Genomic DNA, 18,507 nt, shown 5'->3' on the forward strand with positions numbered 1-18,507 from the left:
GTTGCCAACATTTCACTGCCAGAATGAGGGACACAAGTTGGGGGGGGGCTGGCTGGGGGGGCTGCCTTTGGGGGCTGGGAGGTGTATGCAGTGGTCATCAAGACCCTCTACGTCATGGACGTATATGTAATTGAATGAAATGCTATTGAATAAATGAGGGACAAATGCTGTCCCTAGAGGGACCAACATTTCATCCCTGAATTGAGGGACATCCGGTGTCATGAGGGACAGTTGGCAACCCTAATGCTCGGCCAGGCGACCACAGCACCCAGGACAGGCTAAAGAGGATTTGTGGGGCCCCCAACGGGCTGTGGAGGAGAGCTGGTCTGGTGGTAGCAAGCATGACTTGTCCCCTGAGCTAAGCAGGGTCTGCCCTGGTTGCATATGAATGGGAGACTTGAGGTGTGAGCACTGGAAGATGTTCTCCTCTGGGGATGGAGCCGCTCTGGGAAGAGCAGCAGGTCCCAAGTTCCCTCTCTGGCAGCATCTCCGAGATAGGGCTGAGAGAGACTCCTGCCTACAACCTTGGAGAAGATGCTGCCAGTCTATGTAGACAATACTGAGCTAGATGGACCAGTGGTCTGACTCAGTATAAGGCGGCTTCCTATGTTGCTATGATGTTGTCCCCGAAGTCCAGGGGTAAGAGCACTTCTGCCCAGGGGCCTAACTGTAATAGGGCAAGGGGAGACAGTTGTCTGGGGGCCCACTGCCTTGGGGGGGGGGCAGAGGCATGTCACATGACTGACTCCCCCAGCTGCACACCCGCCCGAGCTTCCTTCAGTTATATTCATCCTCCAAAATTGATGTGGGTTGTAAGACCTGGAGCTACCAGAACAGCAGGTCTTTCTCTAGTACCATTAAAGGACTTGCATCGTCCACAATTTACAAAACCTTTTAAAAAATAATTGAGGATGATGTTCTATTGTGGCATATATATATGAAAAATTTCACACTGCTTTTTGTTACCACTATTCAGCCTCATTTAAGATTTCTTTCCTTCATGAGCTGAGCTTCAGTGGGGGGGGGGCATTTTAAAACCTTCTCTCTGGGCCCACTCCAACCTTGCTACGCCCCTGTGCTCTGCCTGCTGCTGCATTGGCTCTCAAGGAGTTCTGTTCAGCAGCCTGATTCTTGCCCAAATGGCTGCTTTACCAGCTTCTCAAGAATGGCCACTAACGAACCGGGCATGGGCATTGTCTGAACTATTAGCAGCACTGTTTCCTGGTGAATACAGCATCTGGTGTTTGAATGAGCCCTTGGAATGAAAGCAAGGGAAATGAACAAGAGGGACGAGAAGAAAGGCTTCATTTCAAACGATGCCCAATCCTTTGGGGCCAGGATCGGTTCGACTGCTTGGGCCTCCTTCCCGGTCCTTCCCGATGCTGGCCCACGTCCAGACTGGTGTGGTGCTCACTTAATGGTGCGCCCTAGGATGCTTAGCAAATACAGGAATGGCTGCTCCAAATGAGTCTTGGCGCTAGTAGAAGATGTTGCCACATTGCACAACCGGTTGCACAACACACTGGAGAAGAGCTGGTCTTCTAGTAGCAAGCACGAGTTGTCTCCTTTGCTAAGCAGGCTCTGCTCTGGTTTGCATTTGAATGGGAGACTATATAAAGGATATTGAAGAGGTGCAGAAAAAGCCGACTGCGATGATCTGGAGTCCTTTATCCCAGAGGAAAGACACCAATGTTTGGGCCTTTTTAGTGGAGAAAGAAGGCAGGTCAGTCAGCAGGCCATGAATAAAGTAAGGAGGTGTATTAAATCATGCCCAGTGTGGATCTAGTGCACAGAGAGAAATCCACTCCCCTCCCTCATAATATTAGAACCCAGGGTCACCCACTGAAGCTGAGAGATTCAGGAAGGATAGACAAAAGGAAGTAATTCTATATGCAAGGTGTAGTCCAACTATGGAATGGGCTGCCACTAGATGTGCTGATGGCCAACAATCTAGAAGGTTTTAAAAAGGTATTTGACAAAATCATGGAGGAGAGGGCTACCAACAGCCACTAGTCTTGATAGTTGTATGTTTCCATCAGGATCAAAGGGGTGTGCCTTGAATGCCAGAAGCTGGTACCTAGGGACATAGGAAGCTGCCATATACCGAGTCAGATCATTGGTCCATCTAGCTCAGCATTGTCTGCACAGACTGGCAGCAGCTTCTCCAAGTTTGCAGGCAGGAATCTCGCTCAGCCCTATCTTGGAGATGCTGCCAGGGAGGGAACTTGGGACCTTCTGCTCTTCCCAGAGCAGCTCCATCCCCTAAGGGGAATATCTTCCAGTGCTCACACATCAAGTCTCCCATTCATTGCAACCAGGGTAGACCCTGCTTAGCAAAGGGGACAAGTCATGCTTGGTACCACGAGACCAGCTCTCCTCTCCATGGGGACTGTGGTTGCCTCTTTTCCTCACTTGAGGGTTCCCCCGATGCTTCTGGTTGGCCACTGGATGAAGCAGGATGCAGGACTAAATGGGCCTTTGGCCTGATCCAGCAGGGCTGTTCTTATGTTCTTCTTAAGTTCTTATGGGGTACTCCCAGAATTGCCATGTAGCCACCTAATGGTACAGCAAGGAAGTAACTTGCCTAGGAAGCAAGAGGTTGCTGGTTCGAATCCCTGCTGGGATCTTTCCAGACAATGGGAAACACCTATATTGGGCAGCAGCGATATAGGAAGATGCTGAAAGGCATCATCTCATACTGCACAGGAGATGGCAATGGTCAATCCCTCCTGTATTCTGCCAAAGAAAACCACAGGGCTCTGTGGTCGCCAGGAGTCGACATCAGTTCAACGGCACACTTTACCTTTTTACTCCCAGAATTAGTTGGTGTGTATAAAAGTAAGTAGCATAAAAAGTAGTAGTTCTTATGTGCCAAATTAATCTATGATCTATTAATCTATTGATAATCTAATCTATTAATTATTATTAATTATTATTAATTATTATTAATTATTAATCTATTAATAATCTAATCTATTAATCTTCTCTGCCATGGGATGTGGTGATGGCCACTAAAAGGAGCATTAAAGGAGGCTTGGGCAGCTTCATGGAGGACAGTTCTATCGATGATTACTAGTCGGGTGGATATAGGCCAGCCTCAGAGGCAGGATGCCTCTCAATCCCAGTTGCAGGGGAGCAACAGCAGGAGAGAGGGCATGCAAATACCTCTTCCCTATGGGCTTCCCAGAGGCATCTGGTGGGCCACTGTGGGAAACAGGATGCTGGACTAGGTGGACCTACAGCCTGATGCAGCCGGCTGTTCTTATGGGACTCTCTGAGCATGTAGATTTTTCTACATGCCCAAATGTGTCTGGTGGTTTCTTGGCATTCATTGAGTCCTTAGTCTGCAAGCCTTTTTTATTGTTATTATCAACAAGGGCCAGTTGAAGGTAATATTTTCCTCTAAAAGAGGCCTTTTGGAGAGATTCACTGGCAAGCAGATCAATGGGAGGCATACGTGACACCACAAATCCCCATGGATTCTGCATGGAAGATCTCTGCATAGAATGCAACAATCCTGCTCTTCCCTGTGTAGCTCAAGTGGATGGAAGGGGGGTTTAACCAAAATATTGTCCAAGCATCTGCCTCTTTGAGAATCCTTTCCAAAACGCATTTCCATGGAAGGAAATGCTGATGACAGAAGATGCCTGGAGTTGGAGACTGGTCTGCTCAACGATAGATTTTGCTCTGATGCTCGGCTGTGGAATGATTCATATTAGGAAGTGATGCCACGGCTATTTTTAGAGCAGAAAATTCTCCAGTTCCCCAAAGGCTGCTCTTAACCAGAAAGAGATTCTCAGTGGAACATTGGAACTAAAAAGTGGCTTAGACGCACTTCTGAAGCCATAGCGAGGGTGGGGGGAGGCATGGGGTGTGGCCCTATTGGACAGAGCTTGGCCTTGTATCCTATTTCAGGTCAAACCAGGGTCCCAGTGAAGAAGGGCTCTGGTGGGACACAGACCTCAGACTGCTCCCAGGGAAAAGGGGTCAGCACCAATATTCCCTGTAGCAGGGATCTCCAGATGTCATCAATTAACATAAGAACAGCTCTGCTGGATCAGGCTCAAGACCCATCTAGTCCAGAGTCCTGTTTCACACAGTGGCCCACCAGCTGCCTTCAAGAAGCTCAGAGGCCAGGGGGTGAAGGCTTTCCTCCTCTCCTGCCGTTGCTCCCCTGCAACTGGCATTTAGCAGCATCTTGCCTCCGAGGCTGGAGGCGGCCTATAGCCACCAGACTACTAGCCATTGATAGCCCTGTGCTCCATGACTTTGTCTAAGCCTCTTTCAAAGCCACCGAAGCTGATGGACATCACCACGTCCTGTGGCAGAGAGTTCCATAAGTTAATTATGCTCTGTGTGAAAAAGTACTTCCTTTCGTCCGTCCTAAATTTCCCGACCTTCCGTTTCATGGGATGATCCCTGATTCTAGTGTTGTGAGAGAGGGAGACTGCGACTTCCAGGCTACAACTCCCATCATCCCTAGCCCAAGGCTATTGCAGCAGGGGATGATGAGAGTCGTAGTCAACAACACCTGGAAATCCCTGTTACAGGGAGCACTGGTCAGGACATTGGAGAGTGCCAAGCAGAACCACCAGAGAGAGAGGTGTGTAGTAGCATATAGCAACGTATAGCCAGTGTTGTATAGTGGTTAGAACAGAAGTGGGCAACCTTGATCATCCAGCTGTTGTTCAATTATAACTCCTACCATCCTCAGCCACAATTTATTGTAGTTCATCAACAGTAGGACTGCTAAGCTTGCCTACACCTGTGTTAAGAGTGTTGGACTAGGACCAGGGAGATCCGAGTTCAAATCCCCATTCAGCCATGAGGAGAACCGCAAGAGGAGAGCTGGTCTTGTGGTAGCAAGCATGACTTGTCCCCTTAGCTAAGCAGGGTCTGCCTTGGTTGCATATGAATGGGAGAATACATGCATGACCACTGTAAGATATTCCCCATAGGGTGTGGAGCCACTCTGAGAAGAGCAGGAGGTTCCAAGTTCCCTCCCTGGCAGCATCTCCAAGATAGGGCTGAGAGAGATTCCTGCCTGCAGCCTTGGAGAAGCCACTGCCAGTCTGTGAAAACAATACTGAGCTAGATAGACCAATGGTCTGACTCAGCTTCCCATGTAACTCACTGGGTGACACTGGGCCAGTCATAGAACTCTCCACCTAACTTACCTCAGAGGGTTGTTGTGACGATAAAGATAACCATGTACTACTTGGAGGAAGAGTAGGATAGAAATGTAAATAAATAACTAAAAGAAATAAATGACAGTACAGTGGGATGCATAGAGAACTCTTGGTATTTATTCCACCAGCTTGACCATGGAAGAAGTAGGGTGTCATAGCAGGTAGAGGCTCATACAGGGGGCACTGCATAGTCACGGCACAATATACAGACTGACTGCCACATTCATCACACAGAGGCCGAGGGACCCTTTCTCCTACTGCTGGGAGCACAGGTGATGAGAGGTCCCACAACGTGGCATTACACATGGGATCAGAATGGAACAAAAACACTCACAGGGCAACTGTTGCCTTCGGCTGGTTGAGCCCCAGGCAGATTTGGTGTCTGTTTTCTTGTCCTGCTGTATATTTATTCATGTATTCGTTACATTCCTGTACCACCACATACCAACCTCCTGTGGCGGTTTAGAAAGCCAACAGGACTCTGTTGTGCCTCAGTTTCCCCCATCGGCAAAATGGGCAGAACCCAACTATGCTTTCCTTTGCAAAATGTCTAGTATGCAAGAAGTGCAAGTTGTTGTTTCTCTGTATTGCTGTGGGCATGTGTGTATGTGTATGGTGTGTGTGTGTGTGTGTGTGTGTGTGTACGTTGTGAGTGTACTGCGGAGGATCCACCCCCCATGACCTGATTCTGGAAGACACAAAGAAGGTAATGTAATCATGTTGATAGCTGATGGCTTTCGTTCCTTGAGGTCACATCGCCTTCTTTCTAAGGAACAAAGCCTTCGAGCAAACCCTTGCTTCAAATTAGGGATGTGAAGAAAAAAAATTGACCGAATTGATTCTACTTGAAACTGCTTGCACAGAATGCGATTCATCTGGATCAATTCGAATATGGGCAAATTCAAATCAAATTCACATCAAATTCGAGGAAATTCGATTCGAGGTCAGGCGAATTCAAAGCTTTTTGAATGAATCCCGTTTCGTGCAAACAGTTTCAAGTCTGAATTGATTCGGTCGGATTTTTTGCACATCCCTGCTTCAAACACCCTTTAGCTGACTCTCAGTAAAGATCGGATATATGGTTTTGCTCCATGGCATAGTTTTGCCCATATTCATCGAACAGTTCTATAACACTCAGTGGAGACTGGCTTTCTTCCTCCTTCACGGAGAGGGTCATGTGGGAAGTAGGAGAAGGCGGGTCACATAAGAAAGGCAGCATTTTTTTTTTTTTGAATGATTGGGAGGACAATACTCTTGTTCTAACCTGAGACTGGCAAACACAGCTCATGTTCACGCACAGGGATGAGACAAGAAAGACACCCTGAACAGGGAGGGAATCACGGTTTAGAAACGGTATCCAGCTCACATAGGCAAGGAGGACAAACTTAGTGGGAATTGGCTGGACCGTTTCCATAGACCAACACCGCTGTCTCACTCCCATAGAACCCTCACGGCGCACACCCCACCTCAAACGGGACACGTTTACAATTGGGGGCATATCCTGCGGGGGAGTTCCGGAGCTGTCACATGACCGTGCACTTCTCGGCAGACTGCTTCAGATCATCTAGTGTGGCTTGGGCTTTATCCTTCAGCGAATCCAGGTCCAGGTTCTGGATGTTGGTCAGCTGTCCAATAACAGAGTCCTTTTCCTCCTCCTCTTCGTTGTCTTGCTCAATCATCTTGGCTAGCTCTTTAGGAAGCTCCACATCACCTCCTGCTAACTGAATCTGGTTGTCGTCTGTTTCATTCTAAAGAGAAGAGCATTAATTAGAGAAGAGAAAGGGAGAGATTAGAGCAGCCGCTGAAGGGGTCCTGGACATTAGGAAGATAGGGAGCTGCCTCATACCAAGGTCCACCTAATTCAATATTTTCCACCCTGACTGGCATAGGAACATAGGAAGCTGCCATATACTGACCACTGGTCCCTCTAGCTCAGTATTGTCTACACAGACTGGCAGTGGCTTCTCCAAGGTTGCAGGCAGGAATCTCTCTCAGCCCTATCTTGGAGAAGCCAGGGTAGATATAAAGTGTGCTGTTCAGTCAGTGTCAACTCCTGGTGACCACAGAGTCCTGTGGTTCTCTTTGGTAGAATACAGGAGGGGTTTACCATTGTCATATCTCATGCAGTATGAGATGATGCCTCTCAGCATTTTCCTTTATCACTGCTGCCCAATATAGGTGTTTCCCATAGTCTGGGAAAGGGAACTTGAAATCTGCTCTTCCCAGAGCGTCTCCATCCCCTAAGGGGAATATCTCACGGTGCTCACAGATCAAGTCTCCAATTCAAATGCAACCAGGGTGGACCTTGCTTAGCTAAGGGGACAAGTCATGCTTGTGTCCACCAGACCAGCTCTCCTCTAAGGTTTCAGGCAGGAGACTTTCCTAGCCATATCTGGAGATGTGGCCAGGGATTGAATTTGGGACCTTCTGCATGGTCTACTACTGAGCTACAGGGCCATCCCCTCAGGAGGAGATCTTACAAAGGAGAGCTGGTCTTGTGGTAGCAAGCATGATTTAACCCCCTAGCTAAGCAGGATCTGCCCTGGTTGCATCTTAGGTTAGGAAAAGAAAATGTGTCAATGGCACATCTGAACATCTGATTCTAACTGGGAAACCAAAATGGCTATGAATTTTAGACTTTTTTAAAAGCCAGCAGGCGCTCCATTCTGTGATGTTCATGTTCATCCCTTCAGCATTGCCAAATGCTGCATGCCTGAAGGCAAACATTTTGTTGTGCTCTGATTCAACGTGCTTTGGGGATAGGGAACCATCTTATTTATATATTATTTATTTTCCTGTGTAAATCACTTTGAGAACCTTGATTGGAAAGCGGTGTGTAAGTAGTAAGTAGAAAGGTCTTTGTTTCCTTTGACATTAAAATTAATAAAAACAAAAAGGGTGTGTATGAGAATATAACATAAGAACAGTCCTGCTGGATCAGGCCCAAGGCCTATCTAGTCCAGCATCCTGTTTCACACAGTGGACCACCAGATGCCTCTGAGGAGCTCACAGGCAGGAGTGTAGGGAGGCTGGCGGTGGCCCGTGTCTGGCCGTCGTGGCCCCTTGGCCCCACCCCCGCGCCTGACATCAGATGCAGGGGCCAGGTTAGCCACGCCCACACGTCTGACATCAGACGCGGGGGACGTGGTCTTCCTCCCAAATGGGGATGCATGGAGATCGGCCAATGCAGCGTGGGCTGATCTCTCTCCTAAATGGGACCGCACGTCCCCCTTTGGGAGAGAGATCGATTGGCCCTGCTGCATTGGCAGCGAGACCAGGAGCGGCTCTCTGTGCCTTTAAGGCAGGGAGCGTCACTCCGGCTGTGCTGCCAATGCAGTGTGGGCCGATTCCAGCTTCAAGAAGGGCTTAGATAAATTCATGGAGGGCAAGTCTGTCAATGGCTACTAAGAGGTAAGATGCCTCTAAATACCAGTTGCAGGGGAGAAACAGCAGGAGAGAGGGCATGCACATACCACTTGCCTGTGGGCACGGGCGGAGCCAACATTGGGCGAACGGGTTCAAAGAACCCGGGCCACCACAAATCAGGGGCTGCGAGTGCATCCCCAGACACACACACACACACCCGCATCTGTCATCAGATGCGAGGGGCGTTATTTCGGTCCCAAACAGGTCCCAAACTTGCATGGCCCCATTCGGAGCTGAAATCGGCCCACACTGCATTGGCAGCACAGCCGGAGTGACACTCCCTGCCTTAAAGGTCCAGCCTGCACAAGGGTCATTGAAGTCACCCATTATCACACCTTTGTCTCTCTTTGACACCTCCCTCATTTCCTGCTGCAACTCCCAGTTTTGATCAGGAGGGTGATAGTAGCATGTTCCTGGTAGCACATTTTCTTCCAGGTCTTGTATTCTGTGGAGGATTCTTCCTAGGTTTTCCTAGGGTTTCCAAGGTCTTCCTCGGTTTTCTGGCTTGTTAGATTCCATCCCTTCTTCAACACAGAGTGCTACTCCACCTCCAATTTGCACCTCAAAGCTTGCAAGAAGAATGAGGAGAGGAGAGGTGGTTTGCAAGGGTTGGTTTTGGAAGGTGATTGGCCCACCAAAGGCATGGGGTGGGGCAGCGTCTGGCATCTTGTCTCAGGCACCAGAATACTGTGGGCTGCTCCGGAGTGATTGGAATCCGAATCTCAGCAGGGGTAGAGTGCTAGTCTTCCTACTTCCCTCTCCTGGCCCCAGTTCTAACTGTGTTCCCAGACAGACTACGTGCACACAAAGAGCAAGTGCACCAGGGCTAGTAATACAAGCCCATGGCGCCTTCTCTTGTAGACGGCAAAAATTATTGAACTAAGCCCAACAGACCTCAGAGCAGCAGATCTTGTCCGCTATTCCTTACAAGAGAGCAGAGGGAACTGACTCATACTGAGTCAGACCCTTGGTCCATCAAGCTCAGTATTGTCTACACCAGAGTGGACGTAGCTGGTAGACAGAAGGTGGTCTGGACTTAGATACTATAGGCTTGGGGTGATCATAGCAAGACATATGAAAAATACGCCTTTGGGTGGAGTGGTATAGAAATATAATAAATAAACAAACAAAAATATTCCCCAAAGGACACCATCTGGTTAGAATGCTGGACTAGGACTGGGAAGACCCGAGTCCGAATCCTCATTCAACCATGAAATTCACCTGGTGACTCTGGACCAGTCATGTATCTCTCAGCCTAACCTACCTCACAGGGTTGTTGTGAGGATAAAAAGAACCACAAAAAGAACTCTGAGCTCCTCGGAGGAAGAGCGGGATAGAAATGTAAAAAATAAATAATAAATAATAAGTTCCTTGGTCCATCTAGCTCAGTATTGTCTACACAGACTGGCAGCAGCTTCTCCAAGGTTGCAGGCAGGAGATTCTCTCAGTCCTGTCTTGGAGATGCCAGGGAGGGACCTTGGAACCTTCCTCATACAAGCAGGCAGGTGCTCTTCCAAGATATTCCCTAAGGGGAATATCTCATAGTGTTCACACATGTAGTCTCCCATTCAATTGCAAGCTAGGGTGGACCCTGCTTAGCAAAGGGGACAATTCATGCTTACTGCCACAAGACCATCTCTCTTCTATTATTTTATTTATAGCAGTTATGAGCCATCTTCTCTTTCTGTTTCTTTGAAACAGAAAACCATGCAAAAACCACAGTTTTTGTCTGATGGAAGTCACTGGGACAAAACCAATTTAAAACCGCAAATATCCAAGTATGGTGGTGTGTTCACACAGGTCGGTTTGTATGCTTTCTCAGTGGTGGACACTGTGAATGTCAGACTGTACTTATTTACACAATGCGTCGTACGCAATTTGCTGCCACCAGATGTAGTGATGGACCCCACTCCAGATGGTCTTAAAAAGGGGTTCGACAAATTCATGGAGGATAGGGCTAACAATGGCTTCTAGCCTGGATACCTGAATAGTTCCATTAGGATTAGAGGGAGCATGCCTCTGAACACCAGCTGCCAGGGAGCACCAAGGAAAGCGGGCATTGCCTCTTTGAGGGGCTTCCCAGAGGCACCTGGGCATTTTCCACACAGGGCTTTTAGCTCGTTTCTCCTCCGGAACTCGTATCTCCTCCAGAACTCATATCTCCTCCGGTATTGGCCAGATTCACGTATTGGCTCGTATCTCCTCCGGTATTGGCCAGAGATATGGTATTGGCTCGTATCTCCTTCGGTATTGGCCAGATTCACATATTGGCCAGATTTACCCTGAAGTCTCTGTGAGATATTGGGGAGAACTTCACACACGATTCAGGTTTTTCATTGCATGTTAGAGTGTAGCTCAGTTTATATTTGGGGTTAAAAAAAAACCCACTGTTTGCATTGGGCAACTTTGAATGCACAGTAAAGCCTCGCAGTAAACTAATGGTAAAGCTTGCTGTGTAAGAAACGCCCTGGTTGGCCACTGTGTGAGGCAGGATGCTGGACTGGATGTGCCTTTGGCCGGATCCAACAGGGCTTTCCTTATGTTGTCATGAAAATGCAAGAGAGCTGCTTTAAAGACTCCTCCTCATTCCTGCAACCAACCACTTAATGGCACAGTGGGGGAATGACTTGCCTAGCAAGCCAGAGGTTGCTGGTTCGAATCCCCACGGGTACCTATATCCGATAGCAGCAATATAGGAAGATGTTGAAAGGCATCATCTCATACTGTGTGGGAGGAGGCCATGGTAAACACCTCATGTACTTTACCAAAGAAAACCTCAGGGCTCTGTGGGCACCAGGAGTCGACACCGACTCAACGGCACACCTTTACCTTCTCATTCCTGCCAGTATAAGATGCGCAGGCACATTTCGGAATGAGGAATGGCTTTAAACAGTTGAAGTGCCACTTGTGAAAATCAAGGCTGATGCCTAGTGCCCAGATCATTAGAAGTAATCGACCCCTCTCTTCTGTGCTGATCAGACTTCACTTGGAAAGCTGCATCCAGTTCTGGTCCCTGCACTGCAAGGAGAATGCTGATAAAACTGGAGTGGGTTCTGAGGAGGGCAGCAAAGATGGTGAGGGTCTGGAAAACTATGAAGAATGGTAAGAGAAGCCAAAGGGGAGACATGAGACAGAGCCATCTTCAGATATCTGGGCTGCCACACCAGTTTAGCACTGTTTTAAAATATTGATTTAAAATTTAAAATTATTCTAACTTTTTGCTGTCATTTATTTTAACCAATGTTTTAATTTTTGTTGTCATTTATTTGTTTTAATTAATCTTTTAACTTTTCTGTTTTTTGTTGTAAACCGCCCAGAGACGTAAGTTTTGGGTGCTATAAAAATATGTTCAATATGTTAAATAAACAAAATAAGATAAATCAGAATCTGCTGCTAGGGATGTCCTAGAAACATAGGAAGCTGTCATGTACCAAGTCAGACCATTGGTCCATCTAGCTCAGTATTGTCTACCCAGACTGGCAGCAGCTTCTCCGAGATTGCAGGCAGGAATCTCTCTCAGCCCTCTCTTGGAGATGCTGCCAGGGAGGTTACTTGGAACCTTCTTCCCAGAGCAGCTCCATCCCCTGAGGGGAATATCTTACAGTGGTCATGCATGTAGTCTCCTACTCATATGCAACCAGGGCAGACCCTGCTTAGCTATGGGGACAAGTCATGCTTGCTACCACAAGACCAGCTCTCCTCTCCCTGTCCTAACAGTTTCCTGCATTTAATGTAGCATGATAAGGCCTCCAAGGTCCCTTCCAGCTTTAACAAAACCAGCTTTGGACCACCACAAATCAGAAATCACACACCCTGTTCCTTGTTCCCAGGTGTTTTCTGGGGAATGCCATGTTGCCAGGTTAAAGCATGTCAGCCTGAAACCTAATCTTTGTGTCAGAACCCATGCATCTTGAATGGGAGAGTCTTCTACTTATGGGAGTACATGTCTTCTTGGGGTGGCCCAATGCTTACTTTGTGGTTCAGAGGTGAGCCATAGTCAGGCTGCTCTGGGGAATAAGAACTGGGAACCCAAGTGCTGCTTCAGCCTTGTTTGGAGTGGGCAGGCATCAGAACAGGACACACTTCCTCCATCAACCATATCCACCCATAGGATATATACTGCCTCTTAATCAGCAGTAGCCACCATGCGTGTGCCTACTTATAGGTTCCAAGTTTCAACCTTCACCCTCCGCACAATTCTTGGACTCTGTTTCCCTCTGTAGCAGAGGTCTGAAACCTTGCCTGCAGCTGTTGGCCTTCTTCTCCCACCATTCCTGGCTACTGGCCATTGTGACTGGGGATGGTGGGCACAGCAGTTCAACCACAACTGGAGAGCCACAGTTTGAAACCCCTGCTCTGTATTTCAAAAGGTCACTTCTGCCTCCTATGCTTTAACTGTAGCTCAATCCTAGGAACATAGGAAGCTGCCTTCGACTGAGTCAGACCCTTGGTCCACCCAGCTCAGTGTTGTCTACACAGACTGGCAGCAGCTTCTACAAGGTTGCAGGCAGGGGTATCTCTCAGACCTATCTTGGAGATGACAGGGAGGGAACTTGGAACCTTCTCCATGCAGACATTCAGATGTTCTTCCCAGAGGGGAATCTCTCTCCCATGTAGCAAAGGGGACAATTCATGCTTCCTACCACAAGACCACCAGCTGCCTATTGGCGCAGCAGGGAAATAATAATAATAATAATAATAATAATAATAATAATAATAATAATAATAATTCAATTTCTATGACTGCTGATATGTTTCCCAGACTATGGGAAACACCTATAGCGGGCAGCAGTGATATAGGAAGATGCTGAAAGGCATCATCTCATACTGTGCTGGAGATGGCAATGGCAAACCCCTCCTGTATTCTACCAAAGACAACCACAGGGCGCTGTGGTCACCACGAGTCGACACCGACTCGAGGGCACAACTTTACCTTTACACAGAGGCGCTCTTACTCCTGGACTTTGGGGCTGAAGTTCAGGGCCTCCACACCCCCTGGGGGCCCCCAAATCATCTTTAGTCTGTCCTAGGTGGTGTGGTTTATGCCCTCAAGAACCTATGTGTTTAAAAAATAATGCTTAACTTGCAGCAGAGGGGGGCCTCCAAAGGCCTTTAGGTCCAGGCTCCAAAATTACCTAGGTACACCTCTGCCTTTACCAGCTGTCCTCCCATAATACTCCGAAGACAGTATCACACAGTACTCTGCCCATGGATAGCCAAGTTCTGTGGATAGCCAACGTCTGACTAAGTTCCCTCAATGCCGCTGCTGCTGCGAGGGCCCCGAGCACATACCTTGGGCAGCCTGTATTTGTCTCGGAAGTGAGTCCGCAGCGTGGCCCGTTCTGCTTTGCGCTGGGCAAACTCGGCATCTCGCTCCATTCTGCAAGGAACGTGGGGAGAAGGAATGCTTTATTAACCTGTACATGCCCTTCTTGGCAAGCCAAGAGAATGCCACTCGGGAGTTGGTCACTAGGGCAGAGAGAGCCTTGATGGCTTCCAATACAAGTCATTAATCTCCACTCCAAACCCTTGTAGATCACAGAGCTGGATGTGACACTAATCGGAATATATCCACAAGACTGCACTCTTGTAAACTTGATGCATCAGATCTGGAGGAACTGGATGGCAAGAACGTAGTGGGTAGACTCTACAACCTCTTCTGTTGTATTTGTTCTGTTTTTCATCTCCTATACATAAAACTATCTACTGTCATGCACAAGATGATTCTATGTTACGTAATCTGGACCAACGACCACCTCTTGGATCTGTGTTCACAATTGTTAGTATACATGCCCACGTCACCCCTAAGCATACACTGGATGTCTGAGAAAATCCATACATTTAAACAATGAGACATAACTGTGGGTTATGGCTACTATGGCTATTCCACATGCAAATAATCCTGGACATGGACCCATGAAAGGCCAAAGGCTATTGGGACAGGGGATGATGGGTGCTGTAGTCCAACAACATTTGTGGGGACCCAAGTTTGAGAACCCCTGAGTAAAATATGTTGATAATTCTGGAAATGCTTAGCAACTGATGCTGATTTTAGTACAGCTGTCTCTAAGTCCTAGTGGGGACCATGATGGTGAGTAGATCAAGTAGTGTCAAACCAAGCTGGAAGCTGGAAGTGATGCTTCTGCATTCAGAAAAATGCAGCCTATAGATCAAATCTGAAGAACATTAGAAGTGTTCTTTGAACACTTCTAATACAGGTCTAATACTTCTAATACTTTTAATAATACTAATACTTCTAATACTTGTAATAATAATAATGAGAGACAGAGTGGTGTAGTGGTTAAAGTGCTGGACTAGGACCAGGGAGACCCGAGTTCAAATCCCCATTCAGCCATGAGACTTGCTGGGTGACTCTGGGCCAGTCACTTCTCTCTCAGCCTAACCTACTTCACAGGGTTGTTGTGAGGAGAAACTTAAGTATGTAGTACACCGCTCTGAGCTTCTTGGAGGAAGAGCGGGATATAAAATGTAGTGGTAGTAGTAGTAGTAACAACAACAACAACAATACAGGTCTAATACTTTGGAGGTGGTTAATCAACAAACAAATAATACTTCTAACAGTAAGGCTATCTTGCAAGTAACTTCATTTTTCAGCTAAAATGGTAGGATTAGATAGAAAGATAGATAGATACAGACGCACGTGCGCACGCGCACACACACACACACACACACTCAACAAGGACAATTTCCAATCAGTTCCATAACATTTTGTCTTCATGAAGTCACTTCTGACTTTAGCAAAGCCTTGCATTTCTGTGGAAATGCCACATCAGAACTGCGTATGAATGCACAAAACTTTTCTGCAGCCAGACCTGTCAGCCAGTCAGGACCGCAATGAAGAAGACAGTTGCTCGTGAAACCTTGCTTGTGAAACATTTCCTGAAATCTTTACCTGGACAGCTAATTAGGTAATGCTCACAGGAGTGTGCACATAATGGGATTGCATGGAGAAAGAACTGTATACACAACATTACACTAAAATCTAAATACCATCTTGTCCACTTGGAGGTTGAGTGGTATTTCAAAATTAAAAATTGCAAATAAACATGTGTTTCAGAAAGGATTCAGTGCATGCATACTAGTACTTTATTGCTGGTTTCTACTGAGTTGACTATTATTTTATTTATTTATTTATTTATTTATTTATTTATTTATTTACATTTTATATCCCGCTCTTCCTCCAAGGAGCCCAGAGCGGTGTACTACATACTTAAGTTTCTCCTTACAACAATCCTGTGAAGTAGGTTAGGCTGAGAAAGAAGTGACTGGCCCAGAGTCACCCAGCAAGCATTATTGCTGAATGGGGATTTTGAACTCGGGTCTCCCTGGTCCTAGTTAGTAGTAGGTAGTAGTTCAGTCTTTCTTATTTTTTAGATGATCACAAGGAAATCTAGGAGTAGAATTCCCCCAGACAAATCTGTGTTGTTCAATACATTGTGACTGTTCTGAGCTCTGGAATAACTATTTTTCTGTTTCCTAAAGCAGAAATAACTGCACAGAGGTAACCAAGAGACGTTTGCTCAACATAAATCTTAGAAGCAAACCACTGGGAAAAGAAACAGCTAAACCACAACAGAACTGTCTGTGCAGATCACTACAGAAAGTGAGTAGTCACTGAGGTTAAAAGTTACACGAGAGTACAAGCCTTTAATCTTGAGAAATCCCCCCCTTCACAAAATTAAATATATATACACGAAGAACATAAATCTAAACTTCCTGGGTGAAAGCTGTACCGAGATGTAGTTAGGTTTTCCTGAGAAAACAATCCCATCTCTTGAAGGCAAAAGCGGATTAAAAGATTAAGGGTTCATTAAAATGCATTACGGACATTCCCCGCCTTCCACAACAAATGTAAAGTCCTAGGTTCACTTCCTTTTCTCTCTCACGACTTATCTGGAAACAGCTACCCAGGATCTTTTTAACCTAGTTGGTGCTCTAAATGGAAAGTTCAGCTTCCACAGTTTGTAATATGTAGCCCAGATTCTGATGACTACATGCAGAAAAGCAAGAATCAGGATCTGATGCATGAAAACTGCTTAGAGAGATTTTTTTTTTTTTGCACAGATTTTGTTTAGAGCTATTTTTAAAATTGTCCCATTCTTATTATAGGCATACACAGTTAATGTCCTGGTAGAATCAATCCAGCGATTCCAATCTGAGTTTTCCAGATTTTTCTGTATATCACTCTTTACTCCCCATCACCACCAGTTAAGACCCAAATAATCTATTTTCTATATGGTGGGAAAGATATTTTATTCTGTGTGGACTATTTCTGTGGAGGAGATTGTGTGTGTGTGTGTGTGTAATATTCATTCTTCCTACATGGAAGTTTTTCTCTCTTTCTAAAAAGTAAAGCAGTGGCTGGCATCCAGCCTAAACTACTCAGTAGTACTTCTCAAGAGTTACCCTAAAGAATTATTTAATTCCAATAGATCTATGCAGGAGTAATTTAGTCCGGATATCAGCCATTGTGTCCAGCTGTCAGTGTTGGACTTCGAGATCTTTTCAGATGTCGATTCACCAAGCTGGATTTGACTAACTCCTTTTCCTGATGACATTCTCAATTTATTAAAACAACAACGAGGGGGAAAGGCTATTTACCTCAACAGGACTGCTGGTGGTGGTATGAGTCTGAGATGAGGAGATATTGTAAAGCCTGCCTCACCTCTCATGGGCAGGCAGTATGTGGAACTATGCTTCCTATTAAATAGTGAGTTGAAATTGCTCCCATTATCGCCTGAGCTTCTCAGAAAAGAGGGGAAGGGGGAGAGCTAACAAATGCATCCTTTCTCTATCTCCCTTCTGAAGAACAAGCTCCTAGGGGCAAAGACCATACAAGACAAATGGGGTTAGGTTTGCAAAGGATGCATGGAAAGTGTCAGAATATCTCTTTCGGAGAGCAGCGCATCTGATGAAGTGGCTTCTAGTCCACAGAAGCTTGTGCCACAGCACAATTGTTAGCCTGTATGATGCCACAAGACTCTCTGTGATCCTTCCTGAAAGGTAAAACGCCACTTACTTTTCCTCCACGAGTTGCTTCTGGTATTCTTCATACTCTTCCCTCGTCATGCCTTGGGCTTCGGCGGGCGATTTCTCCCCTTCTCCTTTTTCCTCGCCTCCTCCCAGCCCACCAGTTAGATTCTTCAGCTGCCCACCCACCATCGACTTCACCATGAAAGCCATGCCTGGGCTGTGCCGAGAGCAGAGTTGGTGTCGCAGAAGGAGGAAGAGAGCGGCAGCGCTTGAGGACTCGAGCTTTGGCTGGCTTGCAGGAGCTCAGCTGCCGGACGGGTTTCCTAGACCAGCATCGTCTCCTGTTGCGGATGGACCTCCCGGCCCGTTCCCATGGACGAGCCGGCTCCGCTCTGTAGAGGGCTGCTCAGGAGCGCGTCGGACTTCAGCACCACGAGCCGAGGACAGCTCCGGTGGACTGCGCCGCGCCCGCCCCGCGCCGACGCACCAGAATGGCAGCCCAGGAACTCCGTTCAGCACCACGACGCGCGGACAGCGACTGCTGCGAGAGAGCCTCTGTGTGCCTCTGCCGGGGATGGAGCGAACAGGAGGGCAGGCGCCTCCTCGGAGACCCCCCCTCAACTAGCCTGACCTCCCTCCCTCCCGAGCCTGGCCGTTTAGCTCTGCCCACTGAGCACGCCCACCTCGCTCTCCAGCACCACCTTCTTCTGCTTTAGCGGCGGCTGCTTTTTTCAAGGATGGATTTGTTTTCTGGTGTGACGTACTGCGCACTCCTCCGTGCTGTGTGGTCTCTTATTTTAGCATCCTTACCCTGGCTGCTAAGAAAAGAAGAACAAAGAAAAGCAGATGTGTGTGTGTGTGTGTGTGTGTGTGTGTGTGTGTGTGGACGTGATGGGTG

At 47.1% G+C, this 18,507-nt stretch overlaps 1 protein-coding gene across 1 annotated transcript; it reads right to left on the reverse strand.

The window, feature by feature from the left end:
• Window positions 1-5,284: 5,284 nt before the first annotated feature.
• CPLX3 (complexin 3) lies at window positions 5,285-18,332 on the reverse strand. Its single transcript, XM_053271676.1, has 3 exons — window positions 17,656-18,332; window positions 13,908-13,995; window positions 5,285-6,937 (listed from the first exon to the last, which is right to left on the reverse strand). Exons 1-3 carry the CDS (start codon window positions 17,817-17,819, stop codon window positions 6,713-6,715), a joined length of 477 nt encoding a protein of 158 aa, XP_053127651.1. The 5' UTR covers window positions 17,820-18,332; the 3' UTR covers window positions 5,285-6,712.
• Window positions 18,333-18,507: the final 175 nt, after the last annotated feature.

The sequence above is a fragment of the Hemicordylus capensis genome, chromosome 10 (genome assembly GCF_027244095.1).
Source record: "Hemicordylus capensis ecotype Gifberg chromosome 10, rHemCap1.1.pri, whole genome shotgun sequence".
Taxonomy (NCBI): Eukaryota; Metazoa; Chordata; class Lepidosauria; order Squamata; family Cordylidae; genus Hemicordylus; species Hemicordylus capensis.

What these genes read in the sequence shown, in the direction of transcription:
- CPLX3 (XM_053271676.1), bottom strand. Translation starts at nt 17,819, where the DNA reads ATGGCTTTCATGGTGAAGTCGATGGTGGGTGGGCAGCTGAAGAATCTA. An exon ending in AAGCAACTCGTGGAGGAAAA is followed by an intron (nt 13,996 to 17,655) that starts GTAAGTGGCGTT and finishes CGTTCCTTGCAG; the next exon opens with AATGGAGCGAGATGCCGAGT. An exon ending in ACAAATACAGGCTGCCCAAG is followed by an intron (nt 6,938 to 13,907) that starts GTATGTGCTCGG and finishes TCTTCTCTTTAG; the next exon opens with AATGAAACAGACGACAACCA.